At 35.8% G+C, this 27,213-nt stretch overlaps 1 protein-coding gene across 1 annotated transcript; it reads left to right on the forward strand.

Moving 5' to 3' along the window:
• Positions 1 to 16,076: 16,076 nt before the first annotated feature.
• On the forward strand, positions 16,077 to 16,955 carry LOC137018683 (claudin-20). The gene has a single exon (XM_067383388.1). The coding sequence runs from the start codon at positions 16,077 to 16,079 to the stop codon at positions 16,953 to 16,955; it is 879 nt and encodes a 292-aa protein (XP_067239489.1).
• The last annotated feature ends 10,258 nt before the right edge of the window (positions 16,956 to 27,213 follow it).

Raw genomic sequence — 27,213 nt, forward strand, 5'->3', positions numbered from 1 at the left:
CTAGAAGTTCGAAGAATTTTTTTGCTTTTTTCTCAGCCAGATCATTATCATTCATGAGGGCTTGTCCGATCATGACCTCCACTGCCCCTTTGAGACAGAATCCAATTTTGACAGCAGTTGATGGTTTACCAAATTCATTTTTACCAGGGCTAAACTGTGTAAGATGTTTTGCTACGTTAACAACAAACTGAAATTTAGATGGGGTACACAAGTCTGCAAGGCTTTTGACACTTTTGTCCATTTCCTTTGCTACCAACATGAACCGTCCAAGCTCCCTCATTTTCTGAGCAATGTACTGGTGCCTCGACTTCACGCGACCATGTTTTCCATACAGGGATTCACCATACTTGCATATTAGAGAATCAGTTCTGATGTGAAACGAAACATCATCCTGACGCATATTATTGATGATCCTCTGAATTGCATCTGAAGAAACGGCTATAGGAAGCAGGCATGCAGCACGGCTCTGTACTCTCCCTCGTGTAGTTTTTGTCTCATCTTTTACACATGACTTCTTGGTTTTGCACGAAGACTCATGTCTCCACAGGTCATTTTTTCGAAACATACCGAAACAATACGGGCAAGGCAAATAATCCTTGACAGAGGCTTCATCAGAGGGCTGCTTCCAAGTCACTATTTGTCCCCTGCCTTTTTCCAGAACTTCTGCATTGTGTTTAAAGTCTCCTTTATTCCGCAACTGTTCTAAAAGGATCTTTCTTTCTTTTGACCGTAATGGAAAGCTGAAGGCATATGCCACATCTTTGATTTCGATATGCTTTCTCTCTAAATGCCTTGAAATCTTTGAGTGTGCTTGGTTACAGTACAGGCAATAATGTTTTTTGTCCCAAGCTCGTTTAAAGTCTTCCCTTTTTGTACAAGTTTTTAAGGTCACAGTTGATTTGCCCTTATTGCTTTTGTTTGTCTTGTGATGTTTTTTGTGTCTTTTCACATAAGTTACAGGGTTTTTTTGTTTTTTATTGGTGCACTTGCCTCTTATCTGATCTTCATCTTCACTCAAAGTTTTGTCTGAGCATTCACGTTCTTCTTCACTGGACAGGCTCTTACATGATGCACCCTTGGTTGGGCTCAAATCTTCACTGCTCAATGATGCACTCTTGGGATCTGGATTGTAATCTGGGTCTAATCCTCCACAGCTGGAAACCTCAGATTCCATGGAGTCACTCTCTGGCTCCTCATGAATATCTTCTGACTGTAAGATAAAAAAGTAATCATCATGAGATAAAGAGTAACTTCATAAAGACACTTTACCATCATAGTTTTGAAGACAGGATATCTAAATTACTGATAACAAATTAGGTCAGTTGTAAATTTGTATTATATGCAGGGGTGCACGTGGCTTTTGGTCTGGCTCTCAAGGAAGCACCTGGAGATGCTGCTCAGTGCTCACACTTTACACATATCCTACAAGCTGTTGTCAGCACAAATTAAATTAAGTATTGCTTTATGTTTTTCAAGTAAATTTGTGCATTTCGGTGCAGACATTAAATAATGTAAAAGAAGACTGTATAGTCGTCACTATATACATTAAATGTAATTAATTAATACAATCTATCTTTGCTAAAGCTACAAAAGTGATTTTCTCTTTCTCTTTTGTTGTTCGATTAAGATTGGTGGTGACAAACAGTTGCTGTTGGCTGCTGTCACTTTAAGACAAATGCATGGATATAATGATACACATCTGGTTTACTTTCCCAACTGTTTACAACACAGTCGACACTTTATACTTGTCTAAGTGGATGCTGCACACTGGTGGTGGAGGAGGAGAGACCCCTGATATGATTGTAAAGCACTTTGGGTGTACAGTAGTACATAGGAAAGCGCTATATAAATGCCTCATTCATTCATTCATAAGGTACTGCCCTAATCATGATCGCTATCTTACAAGAAATGGAGTAAAATCCTACTCCAGCAAGTAAACATGTCCGTGTTCCTGTCCCTAATAATGCCAAAAATGTTGGTACTCAAAAGAGCCTACCTCCATGTTTTCTGGTGTGTATTAGGGGTGCAACGGTTCTCGGTAAAAAATCGAACCGTCCGGTTCTCCACTCACGGTTCGGTACGCACTTGCCCCGCGGTCCATCTCGAATGACGACGCATCTATTGGTTAATATGGTTTGTTTAAAACAGCAACGTGGAAAACAGACAGACAGAGTTCAGATAATGTATGTTTCAGTCGATGGATGCTCAAAACGTTACAACAACGATAATCAGAAAGCGTGGACAAAACAGTCACTCTTTGTAAACTGTTCACTGCGAGTGCCGTATGCTCTAATGTCCAGTCATTTACGCCGTCATCACCCGAGCACAGGTGAGACCTGAACAGCACACGTTGCTATCTGTGTTTAAGCTAAACTCATTTAAGCCTTGCTGATTTAAACCTTTAAGAACAAGACGCGAAAGAGAGCCCTCGCGCTGTGAGAAGATTTGTGTGCGCTCATCCGACGCGCGCACACGCTTATTTCAGTCAGCGCGCAAATACTGAGTTCTCTTTCGAGTCTTGCGCTTCTGCGGACAAATTCATACTAAAATGATGTCAACATGCCCGTCTTGAGAGTATCCTAGCAAACATAGTCGGTTCTGTCTTAAGTGAACGTATATTAGTCGAGAAAGACAGCGCATGTGTAACAGTATATGTACTGGATCGTGCATGTCTTGAAGGGAAAAAACTATTCCTGCTGCCTGTATTTAATGTTAAATCAAACAACAAATGACAAGGAAATCACTCACTGCTCTTGACTGAATAGTTTTTGTAACTTAAATAATGATTAATCTTTATTTATTTTATACAGTAAAGATAATATGCAGTGTTATTTTATATTTGATTACTTTATCCATTTTCTGTACCTGAAAACTACTGTTAGATTCCTGAAAAACCTGAAAAGCACTGTTTATTTTATTTGAATATTTGCTTTATTGTACTTATTTGTGATGTTGCTTGTAGCTTGATTGTTTGTTCTTATTTTCTTTATTTTTATTTGACAGTAGTCCAATTTTCCCTAAACATAGCACATACCGAACCGTACCGAAACCGTGACCCTAAAACCGTGATACGAACCGAACCGTGAGCAATTTGAACCGTTGCACCCCTAGTGCGCATCATTAATTTTTACCACACACACGCACCAGTTATGTGCAGGCTAAGAAGCAAATACATGTATAAAGTATAACAAGGCTGGGTTGCTTAAACTGTCCATCATATTAAAAACTGCTAGGCTATATAAGATAATTGTAAAAAAAGTGTATTGTATTTCACCAGATTCTATAGTGTAAACATATTCAAGCGAGGAGATGCCAGATGCACAAAAAAAAAAACCAAAAAAAAAACGCATATTCGAATACCAAATTTGAAAATCGAATACCAACCTACAACACGAATAATCGAAAATTCTGGTCCAGCCCTAGTAGAGAAACTTTCGCAACACTGCATGCATAGAAAGCTGCCTCTCAAAATTTAATAGAGCATGATACTAAAACGAGATCCCTTCTGCATCTTTTTGCACTTGAATGGAGTAATACTAACCCTTAACCTTTAGACCTACAATATGGGTGCACTAATGTGAGATAAAGGATTGGTTCACATTCAAATGAAAATTGTCTCATTATTTCCTCTCCCTCAAGCCATCTGAGGTGTATATGACTTTCTTCTTAAATAATTTAAAAATATGGCTCTTCTAAGCTTTGTAGTGGCAATGAACAGTTACCACCAGTTTGAAGCTCAAAAAAATGCACCCATCATAAATGTCCCCCACACGGCTCCGGAAGGGTTAGTAAAGGCAGTATGAAGACAATCCATGTTTTAAGAAAAACATCCATATTAAAGTCAAATATCGAGCTTCTGCTAGACTGCCTTACATATTTAACTGCCTTGCGCAGTTTAAAAAGCTTTAGCTACGTCCAACATCATATGTTGCATCATTTATGCTTTATCTTTAAGTTAAATATGTAAGGCAGTCGTGCGGAAGCTCGATAATTAGTCTTAAATATGGATGTTTTTCTTACAAAAACCCACAGATTGTCTTCAGAAGGTGTTTATTAACCCCTCCGGAGCCGTGTGGAGGACGTTTATGATGGATGCACTTTTTTCAGCTTCACACTTTGGTAACTTTTCACTGCCATTATAAAGCTGGGAAGCGTCAGGATATTTATTAATATAACTTTTATTGTGTTCATCTGAAAGAAGAAAGTCATATACACACAGGACGATGGAGGGAGAGCAAATCATGGACTTGTTTTAGTCTCAAACGCAACTCATGCTTTAACTCAAGATTATCTGTGCTTAAGTTAAGCATGAATTAATTAGTGCATTAGTATAGATCTACATCTGCTATACTGAAGCTGCCTAACAGTCATAAATTGTGATCTAGCAGCAATAATTCAGATTAACGACTTATTACGAAGATTCACACTGGTTCAATCAAATCACAATTGTTCTCTCATCCTCAACATATAATGGTCATTACAGATCGGGGCCGGATTCACGAACATCTTCTTAAGAAAGAAGTTAAGAAAATTCTTAAGATAAATACTAAGAAGTTCTTAAGAATGTTCCTAAGTGCAATTCTTGAAAAATTCTTAAGAAGATCTCAAATATTTTCTTAAGAACATCTTATTTTTTTCTTACGAATAAAATTAAAATGGCTATGGCTACAAAAAAATGTATTATCGCCACATTTTAATTGTATCACTTTATTATAACCCACTTCTTTAAAGACATTAAACCCGACATTAACCGTCAAAAGAGAATACTCTCAGAAAAGATAACAGGGATGACAAGAAACGACTGATTGCAAATGATCCGGAAGCAAAGAATCGTAGCGCAACCTTATCACGTGAAGTGGAGAGGACTTTTTTGTTTTTCGCTGCAAATTATCTCTCAGAATATGTGTCAGATACATTACTGAGTTTCTTAGTAGCCTATAAAGTCTAAGCAGAGCATGATGAGGAAGCGTGAGAGGATCTGCTCGATCTCTAAGAGGCCTTTCTGGCTCTATTGACACTTCCATCTGGAACACACACATCTAATTAGCCAAGTATACTAGATTATATAAGTAAAATATTTAAGTAGTTACACAGTTTAATATAAGTTTTATAATTTTGTAAGGTTTAATATTTGAAAAAACCATAAATTTCATTAAAAATCTTACCTTTTGGGGATTTACGAACAGTATTCAGTTATCCTAACTTTAAGAAGTTATTTAAGATGATTTTTAAGAACATTCTTTTCAAGAATTTGAAATTTTCTTAAGTTTTGTCTTACGAACAATCTTAAGAAAAAAGATAAGAACATTCTTAAGAAGATTTTTTTGGGAATACAAAATATTCTTATCTTTTTTCTTAAGTTAAAAAATAAGAAGAAATTGGCAGTTAAGAAGAATTTTATTCTCAAGAATGTTTCGTGAATCCGGCCCCTAGACATCTTTGGAATGTTATAAGTTTGTGTTGTATCATTTGAAATTTGTTTCCTTAATTAAATTTGTTACTAACAAGTACATTTGTAAATACACATACCTGTGTTGACTTTGCTTCCATGGTTACCTAGACAACAAAGATTGAAAAATTATATATTAGTTTAAATTAAATAATTCCAGTCACAGGCTACAATAAATAGCAGGCTATACAGGAGTACTAGACAGTAATGTTTTAGTATTTATTTATATGACAATAAAACCTAAGTATACACTAATATACTACATTAAAAATTACAAACATATTTATTCTGTAAAATTGACAATGTATAATATGCTCATAGTGAAGTTGTTACACAGATCCAAAGGCTTTTCTCTGACTTGTATTTGTTATTGCAGTTCAGTCGTCAGTAATTATGTATTTAATTTGTTCTTAACTTACTCTAGCTCATCTGTAGGGAGAGTCTCCCGCACAGCGCGCGCTGATCTCTCCCCTGCCTTCCCTTCCCCCACCGCCACCGCCACCCCCATCCCCCACTCAAGAGGCCTGAGCTCATTAACAGTACCTGCGCTCATTAACAGTACTTAATTAATAGAAAAATAAAAAAGTCTGAGACCATAAAATCTTAAACCTTTGTAAGAGTATATATAATTATATAAATGTATGCGCAAATGTTCGGCGGTTCCCATCGGCACTATCCCTAATAACCCTTCGCCAACCCTCTCCTTAACATCAAAGTTACAAAAACAGAGAATACTACAGATAATAAAGATCATAAAATCTCACCCGCTCTGTAAAGGCTGCGCATCGATTATGATGAGCTCGTAGTCGCTCCAGTCTTCTCTTAAACCGCTCCAGGCCGCTGCCACTCTCCTCCGTCATCTTAACAAGAGTGCAGGTCGAGTGCAGGTCGAGGGCAGGGGGCGGGGCGATCAATTAACACGTTTGGGATTGAAGGGCAGCTCAGAGTCTGTGTTTCAGCTCAAAGTTTGTGTTTAAAGGTAGCTCAGAGTGCCTCGCATTATTCAATACTACATTTAATATTAATAATTAAACAGTTCATTAAATTACATATTAACATTTTTAAATTGCCGTTTATTACTACAGTTCTCTGTAAATTAATTGACATACTACAATTCCTCTGTTAAAAGAAAAATGTAACAATGCACATAAATTTAAAAACAGTACTTTTATTGGTTAAGTATATGCAAAAGTATATGCAGTATATGCAGCAGGGCTTACTGAGTTACTAGTTTGTAGGCTCATATAAAGCCAGCTAAAACACAAAGTAAAATGGATGTACACCAAACCGTTACAGCTACTGTGAGGGTACAGAGACTCTAAAAGGTCCAACTACAGGTCATGTGAGTGACCAAAATATGGAATTGGATCCAAAGCTTTTATTATACATGGTGGCCTTAAACAGATCTTTCAGTGTGAGACTATGAGACTATAACAACAAACCATGATCTTTTCCCAAATTTTCCCAATATCTTTTATCAATCCAACTACATCAGAATTAAAATGTCATCATGGACCATGTATTTAGGCCCCATGTCTAACCTTAACCATAATCGTAACCCTAACCTAACCTTTATCCTAACCCTAACCCTAACCTAACTTTAACCAAATACTAACCCTAAACTAACCTAACTTTAACCAAATACCAACCTAAATATGTACTCACACTAGACAGTTGGCACGGTATGGAGAGATCACACTCATCCAACTACAGTTTTTTTCAATTGCTAGCAAGCATTTACCAATACTTAAAGTATTTTCTAAACTCTTAACACAGCAACACACATACATCACACAATTAGCCAAATAGTTCATTTTCTGCCCAAAACCATATTTTGTTAAATAAACTCAAACTCTACATTTCAAAATGCTAAAAACCTTTTTCAGCACATACTAACTCTATCAAAACACAGCAAACCTGATTCAAAATCGAGCCGTTCTGCCAAAACATAATCATTGCGATTTGATTGACTATATGTTCACTGTTATATGTTTAAAACTGCATTAATTGTCATGTTGTAGTTCTACCTGCAGAAAATATGAAACCCATAGTTTTTAAAATTCAGTTTCCTTTTACTGCAGTAAAAGTATAATGCATGTAAGCCATTCTATATTTTTGGTTGAGTGTTGAATGTGTGCATTCTTGGCAACAGAAGTGAGTCATTACTTTATAGAATGTACAGTAGAAAAAGAGAAGAAAGAATTGCTCAGGGCACCTGCTGGTCAAATGAGTCCCCAATGCAGAACTTCAGTTGCCACCTCTGTTGAAATCTCTTTCTGAGGGAGGGTTTGTGGTGTTGATGACGCACTCATAGAGGGTGGGATGGTGTCCACTTGGTAGCTAGTGCACTACGCAGACCACATATTCTGTATATATGGAACAATACTAGTGGAATCGATGTAGTAAAACCGTTACCGTAGTATAAAGCTTTTACTGAAATGAAAACATGATATTGCTGACATTGATCAACAACAAATCCAACATACATGGTCTTTGGTTATTATGGAAGCTTTTTTTCCTCCACAGAATAAAAAAGCGTAAAAGGTTATTGTGACTTTTTATAAAAAATATTTTTTATTTTGCAATTGTGAGTTTACATCTCACAGTTCTGACTTTTTTCTCAGAATTGTGAGATATAAACTAGGAATTGAGAGGAAAAAAGTCAGAATTGTGAGATAAAAAGTCACAATCTTTTTTTATTTTCTATGCATAGCAGAAATAAGCTTTTATAGGTTCTACATGTGTAAGGGGAAAACCATAGAGAAAACCATTTTTTTCCAGTACTACTGTTGTTGCAAAAGTACAGGTTTTATCCTATATTTAAAGATTGGAACATTGGGTCTTCTTTTCTGACTTGCGGTGTTTAAGCATTTGCAAATAAGATGAGAAAGATCCATGATTTTGGTATGAGGTAAGCTTATATGAAAATAAAATTTAAGCATTTTAGAAACGTGTTAATTGACTGTATTTTGTGTGAAAATGACATGAATTGTGTTAATGGTGTGGCCACAACAGACGGATGTTCTGCTAAATGTGTTTAGAGTTATGAAAATGTGACTACAGATTGGACAGATGTATGTTAGCAGTTGAAAAAAACTGTAAACAGACTTTGAAGATCAAACATGCTCGGGTGCGGTTCAGATAACCTAGTGTGAGTACACCTTTAGAAACAATGAACTCAGGACGTCAGTGGAAAAATGCATATAGTTCCTAATATATATCATATACCTACTATATTGCTAAATGAACACAGTTTTCCATATCAACAGAAAAATATCCTGGGATAACCTTCACTCCAGTTCAAGAAAATATATATTGTTGTGACTTATGAATTTGCACATGATTTGTCTTAAAGCATATTAAAAACATCACATATACATATAAACAACATAAAAAAAACCTTGATTTTCACCGCAGGGGGACTTTAAGAGTCAAATCAGAGTCGGGGATGTTGCTCCATGTCTATATCCTGATCAGCTAGCTTTTGCAGTGCTGTGCTAACTCAGAGGCTTGAGGAGGGATGTAAACATTCACCAGCTACGAGTGGACTTGAGCCCAATCAGTCAGTTGTCTCACAAGGTAGCCTAATGAGTGAAGTCTGTGGCAATCATCAAGAAAAGTTAGTTTTGTAAATTGTAGTGCTGTAATGCATTTAGCAGTCAGACTGCAAACAGCCCCTTGCCTCTCCCCCCCACACACACATTACACAGAAGGACACAGAAGTTTAGCTAGGTGTGTTAAACTAAAATGAAACGGCAATTTACTAAAATTTGTGTCAAAAAGACATTGTTGGACTATAACTAAATAACTGCAGTGTTCAACTCTAAGCCCCGTCGTCTCCTGTTATAATCATTGAAAGTAAACCAAACTAGATTTTGTTTATTTCATATGGTTTCATGTAGTACCTGAGTCATACTATGACCAACCATTGATTTTACATACTGTCCACTAATGTACTCTCACTACTGATTTCAACAACATGCTAATGCTGTTCTTATTATTGTGTTCTTAATGCTGTTTATGATGACATACATGCTTATGTTCTGCTTAAACAGTGCTGTATTCAAGCAAGTGTAGTTGTGTTGGCCTATTTGATATCAGATGCATTTTAGGCTAGGCCCACTTGATTATCTTTATGTCCACCTACATCGTAATTCCTAGCTATGCTAGTGGACCAGCAAGATCATGGAAAACTCTAGCAGTGAATACAAAGGCTTGCAGTTAATGGAGAGGGCTTCAGCAGGAGGGTGGTAAAGCCTGTTTGAGTGTGTGAGGGTGCTCAGTAAATTTTCTTAATTAAATGTAGGGTTACCAACCGTTCCGTACAATACGGAATCATCCCGTATTTAAGAGTTCAAAGCAGCATTATTAAACCTATACGGAACGCAGTTTGTCCTGTATCAAGCTACATGGCAATTAGAGAGTCGATTATACATTTACAGTTTGTAATGTGCGGCCAGGGAGTGTACTGTAACTAAATCATAGACAGAGTTTGTGTACGTGTGTGTGGGGTGGGTGTGCGAACCACTGGTTTAGCAAAGTCCGCTCACGTGACAGTGACGGATCTTTCCCACTGGTTGTTGCTACGTTACCTGGATGACCTGAAACATCCAGGCAGGATGCTAGATGACAGCGGCGGGAGGTTTATCTTGCAGTGAGTAACGTTATTATTATGAATCATGATGGCAAATTGCCCACATTGTAGAAGAAAAAAACGTTAACAAAAACATAAAACAGAATGGGAGACGGAGAACCCATTGCTTGGTGAAGTCAGGGGAAATATGTATATGGAAAATTGCAAGTTATGTCGGAGAGATTTCTTTGTAAGCCATAGTGTAGTTTGCGACGTAAAATAACACGACAGAATGACCAACAGCAAAAGACCCACTTTGAAAATAAAAATACCATATTCTTAAATGTACATAATCTATTTCTCATAATTTTTGCATTCACAATTATGTGGTAAAATTTGCGCAGACAGGGGTTTGTGTGTAATGTAATGTGTGTGACATTTTAAAATTACATTAGAATTTGTTTTAGAATTAAATTATTCATAAATAGATCAAGTAAAATTAATATGCTAATATCTAAAATTAACATTTAACATTTATTAAAGGAAAAAAGTTATTTTGTCAAATACTACAGTATATTTTGAGTGTCTCTTATACTGTACCTTATTTATACTTAAAGTACCAAGACTGTCCCGTATTGTTTTTTGCTGCAGTTGGCAAACCCTAATTAAATGGCAAAAGGCAGATGGGCATGCATAGCCTAATGTCCAGCAGTTTTACCAGAGGTGGGTAGTAAGGAAGTAAATTTACTTAGTTACATTTACTTGAGTAGTTTTTTGGAAAATTTGTACTTTTTAGAGTAGATTTAAATGTGGGTACTTTTACTTTAACTTGAGTACATTTGTAATGAAAAATCTGTACTTTTACTTCGCTACAGCGTTCCTCTCGTTACTTTATTTTACTGCAATACTGTATATATTCATACAGCCAATAGCCGACATTTTACAACCAAGCAGATTATTACGCCACGATAACAGTAAGTAGAATTTCTTTACCGTTTTTATTGACATATATCTTAATTTATACATTACATTAAGCTACCATTGTTCAGAGATTATGAAATGAACACCCGCGGTTGCGCAGTGGCCGCGCCGGCAACCTGTTCGTATTTAAAATGAACGCCTTTGCATCGACACAATTAACCAGTTTACACGCGCCTGCTGAAATATACATTTGATTACATTTTGGAGAACAGACGAAGAAGATCCGTCAATGTGCATTTGATCATTGTTTGTGTTCAGATGTTCAGAGGTTATGAGCGCGAGCACAGCGAGTTTCTCTCTTCTTTCAAATGTTAGCCTACGTTATTATTATACAGAGTAAAGGACATGCAATGATATTTGGACTACAGATGCCAGAAATAATGCTTGTCTCTTCTGTGTTTGTTGCAAAGTTATCTAATTATGATAATAATTGAAATATCTACCTAAATAATGACATGCTATTGTATTGATGTATATATACACACACAAAGTAACTAGTAACGAGCTACTTGAGTAGATTTTCTATGGATACTTTTTTACTCTTACTCAAGTAACTATTAAGATTATTACTTTCACTTTTACTTTAAGTAAATATTTCTATAAGTACTTGTACTTTTACTTGAGTACAGTTTTTTAATACTCTATCCACCTCTGAGTTTTACCCTTGTAAAAGTTACTGGACAAAAGTTATTAAAGAAAGGACCAACAAACAATAAAAGCAGAAAAACTGGGGAGCTCCAAGCTAAGGTACCCATCATTAACATTATGTTTGTCAAATTAGCAAGTTATAGAGCTTGTTTTAATAAGGAGCAGATGAGGCAATGAAAAAGCATATGGAATTGTTTACAAACATATATATATATATATATATATATATATATATATATATATATATATATATATATATATATATATGGAATAATATACAGAATTATATTTAATTAATATACATAATTATATACAAACCTTAATGTGAAATGTATTATAATAATCTTGTATGACAAATTTGTCTGTTTAAATTCAGAGTTGTTAAAAATCTGTAATCCTTGTTAATAAATGATACCTTTATAAAAAAAGTACTATGGATTTACTGCCGTAATATTGTAATTACCATGATTTACCATCAGTAATATCCATGGTAACATGGTTTTAAAAGTAGTAACCATAAAATATGATCTAAATAATATATATGGTTAACTTTTGTAGTTAATATGTTGCTTATATTTAATACATTTTAAAGAGCAATCAAAGTAAAATTAGTAAAAAAGTAAAATTAGTAAACATTTTTTGCAGATTAAGATATTACAGTGAAGTTGACCTTTGACCCTTTGACAGCACCTAATCACTGTACTCTATTAAATTCTACTAAGTTTATCTTTGCATCTATGTGAACATTTGTGTCCAGTGTGCAAATATTCCCATAAGCCGTTCCTGAGATATGGCGCTCACAAGTTTTAATTATAGCCAAGATCAAGTTTTGTGAAGTAACAGTGACCTTGACCTTTGATCTCCAAATTCTGTTCAGTTCATTCTTGATCCAAATTGAACATTTGTGACAAATTTGAAGAAATTCCCTGCAGGCGTTCCTGAGATATGGCATTTCTATATATGGGCGCAGTGAATGTGAAAAAATGATAGGGGGCGATAGAGAGCAAAACGTGTGTGCATGCAGGGGTCACACACACACATTTTTTCTCATTTTACCATCAATCTGAGGACATCTCTGAAACATTGAGAGAAGCCTTTATATAACCATTGGAGGCCATTACAGTGAAAACAAAGTGAGGACCGGCCTAAATGTCCTCACTTTGCAAAAAGGTCCTCACTCCAAAGGTTAAAAACTCACACTGGTCCTCACAAAGATAGCCATGCAAACACACACACACACACACACACACACACACACACACACACACACACACACACACACACATGTTTGTTTTTGTGAATTGTGGGGACTTTCCATAGACTTCAATGCATTTTACACTGAACAAACTGTACATTCTATCCCCCTACCCTGCCCCTACCCCTAAACCTAACCCTCACAGGAAACTGTGCAAACTTTTACTTTTTCACAAAAACTCATTCTATATGATTTATAAACCCATTTACATTGTGGGGACCGCTGGCTGGTCCCAACAATGTAGGTGAACTCAGGTTTATATTACATCATGGGGACATTTGGTCCCCACAATGTAATATAAACAAAAGCACACACACACACATACACACACACACACACACACACACGTTTAAATTCCAAAACAACATAACATTAAACAATAACACATCTTCTCCTGTATTAATCTTGTTAAAAAACACAGAAAAAAAACCCCCACTCAATTTCAATGTTTATTCTCCCTTACAGAGTGTGACACAAGGCATGTTGGGAACTTGAAATATGTTGCAACTCAGATGATAACGTCAGTTACGTGGTAACGATGTAACATGGATGACATCACTTTATATCACTCAGTAAACTTAAAAATAATAATTTAAGTTTAAGGGTTTACTCAAAAAAGTTGAGCTACACAAAAATAAAACTAAACTCCTTGTTCAGAAAATGTAATTGTTTTAAGTTGCATCAGTGATTTAACAGACTTTAATTGCAACGTACTCAATATTTATAATTTAGTAGTACTATTAAACTTCTGAAGTATTTGTACATTTTTATTCAGTGTTTTTTACAGTAATTGCTTCTGATGCATTTGGTAACACTTAAGTAATTACTAGTGTGTTACCATGATCTTCACTTTAGAATACTGATCCAAATAAGTAGTAGTTCCTCTTGAGTCAAATTACTATACTAAACCTCAAACGTTTACAATGACTCAGTATAGTTACTAGAGAGTTATCATGTTTCTCACTTTACAATACTGATTCAAATAATTAGTAATTCGTTCTGAAGGATTTGGTAATACTTCAGTCATTACTAGTGGGTTACCATAATCTTCACTTTAGAATTACTTATACATTATTCACATTAATTATGAACCTGTATATACACTATTACTTACTATTCATTAATCAGAGTTTCTTGTTAGTTAATAGTAGTTACTAGAGTGTTAATAATGCATTACTCATTTATTCCTGTGTAGTTATTAATGAAGGATCAGTATTCTAAAGTGTTACCGAAAAATGTTACAAAGTTAATGGTACTTACTGTCTATCATTGCAGAAATGCAGCAAAGCATAACATTATAATAATAAAGTCATATTACTGTGTCCTGTGTACATTATATAATGTTCTCAGATGTGAGGAATCAGATAAATTGTACACTAACATGCACACTAAGTAGCACAAACACATTAAATGTATTGTTTGGAGGGTTAACAAAGTTAACTACAATACTAGTGAGTATAATCATGATTTATATGAGATACTGCAGTGTTGTGTCAAGACTTGACACAAAAAAATTGACATAAAAATGTGATGCTTGGAAAACAGTGTCAGAAATCGTGGCCATTCTGAATGAGTTCATGCATTAATAATAATTCATCTTGTTCAAGATATGTATTATGCACTGCTGCAATTTACATACAAACACTTTCCTCTGCTTTATGTCATAATTCTTAACAGAAATAAAACTGATTCATTGTTAAAATAGAATGACCTCTCTTTCTTTTTTTTTCCTTTTTTTTTTTTTTTACAGGCAATTAATTTCATTATTATCAGATCTTCAAAAGCCATGGCCAGTTGTGCAATAACATTAAAGAGTCCTGCAGTAAGAATGGCTTCTAGTAAATAACAATGCGGTGACCTCCAGCAATAATATTGCTGTCTATGTGATCGTGGCATTGCATAAGACTTAAACAACATAAACGTTCATTGTAGGTTATTTGAAGAAGTGTCTTTGTCCATTTAGCAGCTTTCTCTTGGTGTGGTTGAAAGAGTGGCAGAGAATATGTTTCTTTGTAACAGTCCTGTAAGCAATTTCCTGCTTTGCTACTTATCAAAAATAAATCAAATCAGCAACCCAGTGCAGCCTGCCACATGTAATAGGAATTGATTTTCTGCTGCACATTGTTTTTTTATTGTAAAAAAAAAAAATGTGTATTATCATTTTCATCACCTCTTCTTGCATATTACCTGAAATGACATTCCTTTTACTCTGTTCTCTGACTGACCTTCAAGTGAGGTGTCCAGCGGTACAGTGATTACTGATCACACGCTGAAATATCCAGTCACTCAAAAACAGGAACGTGTGGGGGTTCTTTCATAGGACACTGAAAAGCTTTGAGACATATGCTTGGTTGCCAAGGAGATGTTATTTGAAAAGAAAGAGGCAGTTTTACAGTAGTTTTGCCTGTTTTTTCAGTCATTCTTTTTACATTCTCTTTTCTTCAGCAGCTAGAAGAAATCTCTTCAGAACTGCTCGACGCATATTGCGCACCAGTGAAAGGGTAAGTAAAGATTTTTTTGGTTGTTGAGAGATAAATGAAACAGAATGCACTCTAACAATGCACTTGTCTTGATCAATTCATGAGATTCATCACCATCTGAAGGACAACAAAAGATAGGAGTAATTTTCATTCCCTTTCTAATTTCCAAGCTGTCAAATGGTTTGCACAGATAAGGAAAAAAATCAATTAACTCCAACAAAACAGCCATGCCTGCCCAGATAATTGGCTAAATTTCTACCTTACAGCGGCCATGTGCCATTTTTATGTGTTCTTGTAACAGCATCACCCATGCCAAAGGGTGTTTCTGCAGCAGTGAAGTCAAAAAACAATTAGCCTTTCAACAACGCTACAAAGTCACTTCCCCCCCAAAACGCTGACTGGTTCAGGGCGTACTAAAACATAAATGTCCCAAATAAGGATAGGGTGGGGAAAAAATTGCGGCTTTCCCTTCCAGTCATCAGACCCCGTTCCTCATCTGTCAGACCGTCACGCTTGTTCGCTCAGTTCAATTCTCATTCTGTTTTTTATCGCAGCCTACCAGAGCCAGTGCGGAGGAATTATCTGCTGTCAGGTCCTGCGCCGGGCTGATAGGGAAACGCAGCGCACCGAGGGCCACTGCAAGGTGAGAGGGACGGCCGCAGGGGGAAGGGAACGAAAAGTCAGGGACCGATGATGCCGTCTTCCACTATGCAGATGTTTGCGTTCATTCTGGCGTTACTGGGGGTCCTGAGTGCCACGGTGGCCACGCTGCTACCCAACTGGAAGGTGAGTGCAGATGTGGGCTCCAATATCATGACTGCCATCTCACAGATGCAGGGACTGTGGATGGACTGCACCTGGTACAGCACCGGAGTCTTCAGCTGCTCGCTTAAGTACTCGGTGCTGGCATTGCCGGCTTATCTTCAGACCGCACGCACCACTATGGTGCTTTCCTGCATGATGGCGACAATGGGACTCTGTCTGGCCGCCCTAGGGCTGAAATGTACTCGCTGGGGTGGCAGTTATCGCTCTAAGGGACACACGGCCATTTCCGCAGGGGCTTGCTTCATCATAGCAGGGATCCTGTGTCTGGTGCCCGCATCCTGGTTCACCAATGAGGTCATCACTACGTTTATGGACTCCAAAGTGCCCAAGAGCAGCAAATATGAGCCAGGCGCAGCGGTGTACGTGGCATTTGTGTCGGCAGGATTCCTTTTAGCTGCGGGCGTAATCTTTTGCTTATCATGTCCTGGAAGGAGAGGCGGTCCATTAGATTCGGGCTCGTCCCACCCCGACAAGCCAAAAAAGCAGAAGCTGCGCCAGGAGCAGCCGACCCGCGACGAACAGAAACAACAGCACTGCGAACAGCAGAGTCAGACTGAACCACCGGAACGAGAGCAGTCGCATCGAGAGAAACTACACCAGGAAAAGCTACAAGCGGACGATCGTCAGCAAGAGAAGTCGGTGCCGGACAGGGTGATCCTGGAGAAGGACAAGCAGTACCAGTCTCCATCTCGAACCCGAATTCAAGATCCCAAGGCCGTCTATAGTCTGCACGACTATGTGTAAACAACTGTCGTCGACTCCAGGAGTATTTAAGGCATTCTTGATTATCAGACTGTCTTTCTTTGTGAGCGGCAAAAAGAGGAGGGGAAAAGCAGTGGAGCAGCAGGAGGAATAATGACTTTGATGCCGTTATCAACCCTTCTCATCTGTGCCTTCGCTTACAGCAAGTGAAACAGTGGAGGTATTTCCAAAGCCCCGGAACAGACAAACTAAGGATTGTGAGTCCTCGGCTACATGGTTTTACTGCAACTACAAGTAAAAAGGGGGCCAAATGGTGATGCATCATAAAAATGCAACATAAGAAAGGGGAATTTATGAAGATACTAATGTAAGGACAGTCCTAAAGGTGCATTTGCTTACCAAAGGTTGGAAAAAATAAAGTTATTGTTAACCTATCATTTCATTACCATGTCAAAGTAAAACGCAAACCCTCAAGAGCAATTTTATTGGTAGCTGGAACCATGTGTTATAAGCAAGTTTTAATTCAAAAGCTTGTATATGATCCATTAGGCAGTATGTGCATGCTGTTTGTAGATAATGCTGTTAATAATGCTGCAAAATGGCTTGCAGTTAGGGATAATCAGGCTTGCACCTGAGGATGCTTCACACCATCAGCTGTCCATTAAATGGTGCGTGTCCTTCAGAAAAGGGATTTTGACATGTCCAGTCCATATTTTTCAAAGAATGGTGATGGGGGGGAGGCACAGCGGCAGAGATCAGCTGAGGTAATGATGCTCTTTGCTTTTCCATTAGGTTCGCTACGGATGGGTGCACGCTGCTCATTTATTGCGAGCAGACACAGATCCACCAACACACACACATAAGCTTTCCTTCCCTGCCTCGTACTCTTGCTAGAAGGGTAATGGGGGCTTGCACCCAATCATCATGATGCTGTGCGTCGGTGTGTCTAGCCTGCAGGAAGTGCATTTGGTCCTGTTCTAGGGCAAACAGGACGCAGTAACACGCTGTTCACACTTTTGCCGAAAAGTAGAACCAAGGTGACAGAAATCTCAGCGGTGGCTTCAAACTCCCTCGCTGGGGAACAATTACACCTTTGGTCGACGTCTCAATTCGGTCAAACCTTGCACAAAAACCTTATTTTCTGATTGCTATGCTGTTTTCACGTAGTCAAGCCATTAAATGTATTTTCCAAGAGTCAGTGGAAGACAGCAATGTACAATATAATGTAGAGAATTTGACTCAAGCTAATGCTAAGTGCCATTGTCTGTGCTGTTTCTGTCATAATGATGGTCAAGGGCTCCTATTGTCTCTAGAGAGACACCACTGCTTTTCATTTCTATCTCACATATAAGAATACGTACTGTTCTTTGTGTTTGATACGCATGTACAGAATGCTTTAAAAACTGACGCAAAGGCTGAGAGTGACAATGAATTAGAGCAGCAAAACAGTTTTTTTTTTTTTTTTTTTTAAATGTCATTATGTGCCAATGGACCATGTCTTGCTTATTGTGCATAGGCTTGATATAGTCACGGGGGTCCCAAAACCTGAGACCACTGGTAAAAAATGCTGCTATTTTGCATTACTGCTGCTATTTCCATTATATTTTTCATTATAATTTATATTATCAGCATAACAATTTGAGTGAAATTTTAATTTCTGATCACTAAACACTTGTGTATTCATTTTTTCATGATATTTTTTTAGGAATTTTCTTTTTTTCTTTTAAAGTCTTACATCTTTATTTTCAGATTTAAATGACAAAAAAAATCCTAATATCCATTATGGTCTCAGAGCTTTGGACTGCACTGTAAACAGTAGGTTACGCTCAAACTGCAGTTGAATGTACTGTCATGTGACACAGATGGGTTTTTATATACTGTATAACTGTTGTATAAAAAACTCATTCTTTGCTACATTTTCAATTCCTATTTTGCTTATTATTTTAATATGTGAATATTAAATATAAAAAAAAGATTAATTAGATTTTTTGCAGATGTATATTGGGATTGTGATTCTTGTGATTTTTAATCTAACGCAACATTCATATTTTTTTATTTACCTTATAAATTAACTTATTTACCCTTTGCTGTAAGAAAAAATTATTTCTTTGGTAACACTTTACAATAAGGTCTCATTTGTTAACATTAATTAATGTATTAACTAACATTAACTAACAATGAGCTATACATGTTACAGTATTTATTCATCTTTGTTAACATTAGTTAATAATGAATAATTTGTATATAATAAAAATACAACTGTTCATTGTTTGTTCATGTTAGTTCACAGTGCATTGACTAATGTTAACAAATACAACTTTTGATTTTAATAATGTATTAGTAAATGTTGAAATTAACATTAACTGAGATTAATACATGCTGAAGAAGCATTTCTTAGTCCAAGTTAATGTAACAAAATGTTAACAAAATTAAACCTTATTGTGAAGCATTACATAGAAAAAATATATTATGATTTCTATGTATAATTATTTATTAAATATATTGATGTTATGATGAACATGCCAGGGAAGGGTTTTTTCCACATGGGTCAGTTTAGGAGTCACCTGTTCAGTCCAGTGTCTGATATTGGTCACGTTTAAAATATCATGTGAACAACTGCATATAAATTTGGAACTGGGTAGTAGAACGTAGAACGCAGTGTGAATGTTAGCACATGTACATTACATTTGAGAGACAATGATGGACAAATACTTACATTTTACTAAAACTCTTCTTCTATCATCATGACACAGCGAATGTTGACTACAAGTTTTATAAGACTGTGTTGGGTAAAGGTGAAAACCATTCGCCATTATATAATGTAGGCACAACAAACTGCTTTATTTCATTGAATTTTTTCATTTTGAATTCTCTATGACAAAATAAGGGCTTCATTCAGTCCATTTATAAGCTGATGTGTGGCCAGTAATCATGTGGAACTATCAAATCCAATTAAAGCACATGCCTGTACAGCAGAACTTGTATGTTTGTTTTTATCATGTACTGACTCAGTAAGTGCACACAGTAAGTGCAACACCACGGCCTTATTCTCTAATTTCTGCTCATTTTCAGCTAATGTTCATATCAAGGACTTTTTGTACAACTGGCTCTTCAATTTCACATCATTCCCTCTTTGTTGTGAGTTCGTGATCTGATTGCAAATGCCTCCTTATAATGGGGTTGTGTGGTACGAGGTGTCTTGGTTGGCTGCACTGGCCAATACTCGTGCCTGTCCAAATGAGAATCTGCATACTCATCTGTGAGTGAATCCAAGCATCAAATAAGCTCCATTTACACAGCTGACTGCCCATCACACAGTGTGGCCACTTTTTCACTAAGCATTCATGATTAAGCCAGGCACACTTCACACACCCCCTCTTGCTGATCAGACTAAGGTTAAATCAGCTGTCATATTCATCTGCTGCTTTACATGTGCTTTGTTTACACAGATGGAGACATTGTTTAATCTCGATCACGACACTGAAATTGATTCTACAATTCAAATGCTGAGAGTAAGAGACTCATCAAAAGAATAGAAGCTGTGCCGCATTGTGTTTATGAGCTCTTGGGATCAGCAATAGTGACATTCATTTTCCTACTGCATATCTTTATTCTTCTTACAAGGTACTTCAATGAATCCGGTACAGTTTGGTGTTGCATACTTTAAAAAGAAATAAAAAACTCATCATAAATCAAATTTGAACCCTTAAAAGCTGCATTTCATATTTGATGTGTTTTTTTCTAGGGCCAAACAAATAAAACAAACAAACAAATAAAAACTTGTATACAGTCATGGAAATTTACTACTGCTTGTCGTACACTTTTAATATAATTTCAAGATGGTCCTCACTGCATAAACCTATACCCATCTCCACCCCCTGGATTTGGATCCAACTCCTCCCACTTTACATATCCTAAACCTACCCGTCTCCGCCCCCCTGGATCTTGTGTGTTCTGCAGTGAGGGGCTACTGGGATTTAAGCAAATTACATTATTTATGGTAAATTGTTCTGAAAATGTGTGTATCGATTATGATACAGCAGGTATTTTTATTTAAATCATTGTGCTGCATTGTATCATGATGTATTTTACTCACCACAATAAAAATGATCATCAAATCTTTTAATTATTAAATTCAATGAATTAAATCTTCATTTAGAATATTTTACTAAGATACATTTAGATATTTAACTGATATTTAAAGGCCCACTGAAGTGTCTTGGAATGTGCAGCAATATTCAATGTGTTGACGTAATTTCAACTGAAACGGAAATGGAATATATTGAAAAGCCACACCCATTTTTTTTTTAAAAACAGCCAATAGAGTTTTGTTTATATCACAGCTCGGCCAGAGCCACTGAGCTTGGTAAAGCTTTGGTTTCCTTCTAATCTCTAACCGTTTCTCCTCATAATCTCCTCAGTATTGCTTTAAAATACAGCATTCTGTACAGAATTCAAATGGGTCCGATGCGTTTTGTGATCTGCGCCGATCTGCGCATATGATCCGCTCTGTGCTCTCTGGACCGGAGCAGACTGCTCGCGCTGCGGCAATACATGTGACACTAACGCGAAAACGGACTTCATTTGCGTCAATGGAAAGCATACCTATCTGTCTGAATCGTTCCCTATCCTCTATATAGTGCACTATGTGACATTCACCATATAGAAACTAGTAAATGTGTGAACAAATGACCTGCATCTGTTTATAGTGTAGGAGGGGCTTCAGATTCTAGAGAGCATTTGATTGGACAGAAGATTTGATGAGAAGCTGAGAAGCATGAATGCGGACCATCTACAAATGAAACCAGATTTTCTGGAGGTGATGGATTTATAGATTGGAAACTTCTGAGCCAAGTGTGTTTGAGGCATACAATGTTTGGTATCAGCTAAATAGATGCGTTTTTTTTTGGAAAGAAAGTGGAAACACAAAAACATTGTGTTAGATACTGTTTTCCACAACAAACTGCATAAAAAACATATCTACGGTCCTTGATGCGTACTCTTCAGACAAAGACATTTGATTATGAGATCATCTGCGTCTTAAACAAAAGCCCTGTTGTTTTTACAATAAATTTCCATTAGTTAATGTTAGTTAATGCATTAAAGCTGCAGTCCGTAACCTTTTTGGTTAAAAATTATACAAAATCGATTTTTGAGTAAGTACATAACCAGCCAGTGTTCAAAACTATCTCCTTACCTTAGCTCAATTCACAATGGTAAGCTTGAAATAATTTTTTATAATTTGGGTGGTACTGGTGGGTTTCCGTGGGAAATTCAAGCATGCAGCCATTCATCTTTTGTCATTACGTCACGTCTGTTTACATAATGGCTAAATCGTAGGCTAAATCACATGTGAGGATGGCGGATCATTTATATCCTTTTCTCACAGCAGTTGCAATAATTAAACTTATAGTTTTGATGGCGGATTGTAATCCAGAAAGGTTCAAATGACAATCATAAGTGACAACTGGAGATTCACCCGTTGTCAAACGCAAAAGACTTTGGACTGTGGAGTGGATACAGAAATCGAAATCTATAGGTAACGCTTATACACACTAAATAAGAATAAACACACAAAGTCATGCATTGCTGATGTTGTTAACATGAACTATTTGAGAACAAAGTATAACAATAATAATAATAATTTGGACGTCTTGACTTGATCCGGGCTAAGCGATCGTTATATTTAATCAACATTGGCAGCACAGTTGGTCAGAACAAAAGTGGCAGACATGTCTGCATACTTGTTCAGACATTTTTAGGTGAAAATTCTTATTTTAGTCATACTTCCAAGACACAGAATCTGTGATTCCGAAGTACAGTATCCACACCGATGTGGTGACTGACAGCAAACGTTAGATTCATCCACGCTGAGGATCCGTGCCGATCCATGACCCACGTAAAGATAATTCCACAAAATAACTGCAATTGCAGGTTTCAAACAGAGATGGAGACAAAGAAACAAAACAGCCTTAACTAACATGCTTTTGAAGTATTGTGTAGAAGTATTGTTAGTTCATGTTAACTCAAATTGTTAATTGTTATGTTAACAAATGGAAGCTTAGTGTGAAGTTTTAACTGGACTAATATTGTAGGAGAACATGTAAATGCAACTACTAACTTTTTTGTTTTTGTTTTTATAGTAAAAAAAAAAAAAAAAAAATCCAAATATAAATTCATATAATGTTTACACTGTCAGAGTTGTTTATGAGTTGTTTTGTTATTTGAACCTTTGTGTTGCATTGTATTTTTTTGTTGGCAATTTGACATGCAGTTTTCCAAACATACATATTCTGACCCTTTTTAATGTCTAATTTCTAATTTGTACCTCTGCACAATCAACGCACAGGCCGTTAGTTGTGATTGTACATTCAAGACAGAAACACCAAAGGTTGTGGTCAGGCAAAGAAGAGGAACCCAAATAAACTTCAAATCTGTCTCTAATTGATTCTGTTCAATTCTTGTTTTTCTTCTGTTATAATTGAATTTCTGTTCATTTATAAATTTAAAGGTAGGGTAGGGAATTTCGGAAAGGCTAGCAATAGCAAGCTAGCTTTGAAAGCATTAGATCCCACCCTCCCTTCAGAGCGTCTCCAAAGCCATGCTTCCTCCAAAACACATGAACACACACAGCGAGAGCAGAGTCTGTAAAGTTATGCAATGATTGGACAAACATTTTTTTGGTCATGAGACTTCCACAGAAGATAATCACGATTTACATGTTTTAATATTTAGACCACTTCTATTCTTGATTGCTATCAGGATATAAAGAGAATTTTAACCAGTATTGTTTTATAAACAAAAAGCGTTTATAAAAAAAGTGCCTACCCTACCTTTAATTAATAATAATTTATTTATTTACTGTTTATATATATATATATATATATATATATATATATATATATATTATATATATATATATTTAACTGTAAAAATAAATCTATTTATATTACAAGCTGTCTAAGATAACCAGTTTGCACTTTTAATGAAACTATGTAAAAACTATTTATTTGCAACATATGAAAATGGTTTAATTAGTGACCTCTGCTGTGAACAGTTGAGTTCACCTACTGCCAAACCCCCTAAAGATCAGTCATTTCAGATGGGCTGCATATGAGAACAGCTCCCGCGAGGCTGAACACAAAGGCTTCTCCATCTGTCTCACATAATGAGCTAAATGATCTAACACATTTAAAAGGGGTCACTTTGCAGGTGTGCAGTGTTGAAGCGGTGTATTTTTAGTGCTCAACTTGACATTATGACAAATGGAGTTTGACTTCCCTGCAGGCAATAACAGAACAGAATCAATTCCTGAGTGTATTCTGCCACCAAGTGACAGTGTCCCCCCCTTTTTACATCTATTGCTTTATTGCTATTGGCAAAACCTAACACTACAAATCTGAAATAGGGAGAATGAGTATAGAACTACAGTAGGGCTATTTGAAACCACCATAAAAAAAAAAAAAAAAAAAAAAAAAAATTGACTTATAGGATAGAATCTATAACATATGACTAACTACATATAACTACATGTGTACACGAGACCCACGTGAACTACGCCTGTGTTGGAGTTTTTTTTTTTTTTTCTGGTAACCTGGTTGATCCTGACAGTAACAAGCTTTTCTCAAAGACTGAGCCATGCAGGTGTAAATGATCAGATCCAGTACAATTAAACGGCAAATGGTTAATTAAATCAGTACGTAGGAGAAGACAGATCATGAAGAAGGCTATCAATACTTTCGAGAGGATCAATCCTCAAATAAAAATACCAATCAGAGGTTTTAATTTGGGATTTTATTTTTTATTTAACCTCACAATTAATAAATAAAATAATAATAAAAAAACACATAAGTCTAATAATTTGCATTCATTTAAGACATTTAAAATTATTTATACTGATTGCATTCAAATAACCTATAATGTTAAATAGCATATTATTACTAATTTTATTCTCGGAAGTAAAAAAAAAAAAATATATATATATATATACATCTTTATGTTGATTCTACATTGGTAATATATTTATCATTAACCATTTAACATAATTAATAATCACAAATAATCACATTGAATTGTATAACTTAATTATTAATTTAAAATTCTTTAATCCAAATAAAATATAAAATGTTTTATTGTTAATCATTGATGTATTTTACAGTTTTGCTCAGAATTATTGTCACAATTGGTAAATATGATCAAAGATGACTGGAAAAATAAATCTGCATTGTTTATCCTTTTGACCTTATATCACTTTTTAGAATGCAGATTGTGTCAAAGCAGCTACAGTGGTAACAGATGAATAATTTTGGGTACACAGCAGTTCTTAAAGAAAATGGTGTCATTGAATTCAGTAATGATTCATTCCGTTTAATCACAAATTACAACGGAACAAAAAATAATTTTTCTACACTGAAAAAATAATCTGTTGGATTAACAAAAAAAAAATGTACAATGGTTACTAGGGGTGTGACGAGATCAGAGCTCACTGATGCATACAGATATCTCTCAATATGAAAGCTATTTTAGGCTGGGCAGTGTAGTTGTAACCATCTCTCAGCTCTGTATCAAAGAAAAATGTGGTCTTATTTGCAATTTGAATATTGAGAGTGTGTGATTGTGGTTGCACTTATTGTAAAGTGTTACCATGAAAACGAATAACAGTTTTCACTTAATCTTATTAAAAACAAACAGTAAGGTTTCATTTTTTAACATTAGTTAATGCACTGTTAACTATGAACTAACAATGAATGACTATTTTTATTAACAAACATAAACAAAGATTAATAAATACTGTAGCAAATATATTGCTCATTGTTAGTTGATGTTGGTTAATACATTAATGTTAATAAATGAGACCTTATTGTAAAGTGTTAACATTTTTATTTATACTGTTTTTATTTCTATGATCAGTTTGTGGAAATGAGTTCGGTTAGGAGGTCAAAAGTTGTAGAAGCTCATAAATCATGTACGGTGAGGTCTGAAGAGACTGAAATCAGAAGAGTCAGTTGAGTTAGTAGCAAAACCTACATTGTTGTCTTTTACTGCATATGATAATTCACACTCAGAAAGTAGAACTGAAATGACATTCATTACAAGATGATTAGTTAAAACATTTCAAATACACCTGCAGAATTTTTTTTCTAGTCATGATTTCACCATTGAGGATTTCTTAAAAATAGTGTGTAAAAATCTTGTCTCGTCTCGTCTTGTGAACTCAGTCTCGAGTCTCACCCCTAATGGTTACATAATCTATCTACGTTCTTGTTGCTTAATTTATGTGTCAAATGAACATGATTTTTATAAGTTGTATTTGCCTAATATTGTATGTCAAATAAACTGAAATGTTGTATTTATGCTTTTTGTCATGTGACCATGAGAATTTAACATGATTTTTGTCTAAATGAAAGCTTTATCCATATGCAGTGGTTTTTCAATAAATAAAATCATAATGAAATAATCCTGATAAAAACTATGATAAAAAACTGATAAAATTATATGAAGATGTAACTGTTATATCAATCCAAGCAGTCATCAGAGACATACACATGTAAGCAACCACTTAAAATAAAAAAAGTCAAAAGAATTGAATAATACTCACCAAAAGAATGAATAAGGTGTGTTGTCTTGACAGGAGGCACACCAGATATCTAAACAGCAACCATATTAAATGTTACTTTTACAAAAAAATAAAATACACACACACACATTTATACACAAATCTTGCACTGGCTTTATGTTTTTCAATAGTAAAAGTTACTAAAAACAGTCAACAGTACTACATTATTTTTGTGTTCAGTGTCAAGATACAGCCTGTCCCATATGAATTAAGTGGCGCGTTCCGTTAGATCCCCTCCTCCACCTGCGTTAGTTTGTGAAGTTAATTGTTGATGCCACCAACATTGGTCTCTCATACGTACGTGAGTTTTAGTAAACTAGTTAGTCAACACAAACAGAAAAATATTGCATGCATTTTGAACAATGTTCATATAAATGAATCAACCGTGGCTAAAGCTAGTGTTAACGTTAGCTTGCATAAACGGCACTAAATTTGCTTTTAAAACAATGTTGCTTGACATAACTACACTCAAAAAAATAACTTGTTGGTCTAACTTAATTCAATTATGACACCTATTTCCACACAGTTGAACTGATTTATTTGAACTTAAGCTAGGTTAATTGTACTAATGAATGAGATCACACCAGTTTCATTTGACGTATTCTGTGTATGTTTCCTGAACATAATTCATTCTTGTTGATCCAACCAGTGCTTTTTTTTTTTTTTTTTTGTTACCATCATGGT

Source organism: Chanodichthys erythropterus, chromosome 4, assembly GCF_024489055.1.
Source record: "Chanodichthys erythropterus isolate Z2021 chromosome 4, ASM2448905v1, whole genome shotgun sequence".
Classification (NCBI taxonomy): Eukaryota; Metazoa; Chordata; class Actinopteri; order Cypriniformes; family Xenocyprididae; genus Chanodichthys; species Chanodichthys erythropterus.

Bases quoted from the DNA above. Each gene is read 5' to 3' on its own strand.
- LOC137018683 (XM_067383388.1), top strand. From the start codon at position 16,077: ATGATGCCGTCTTCCACTATGCAGATGTTTGCGTTCATTCTGGCGTTA.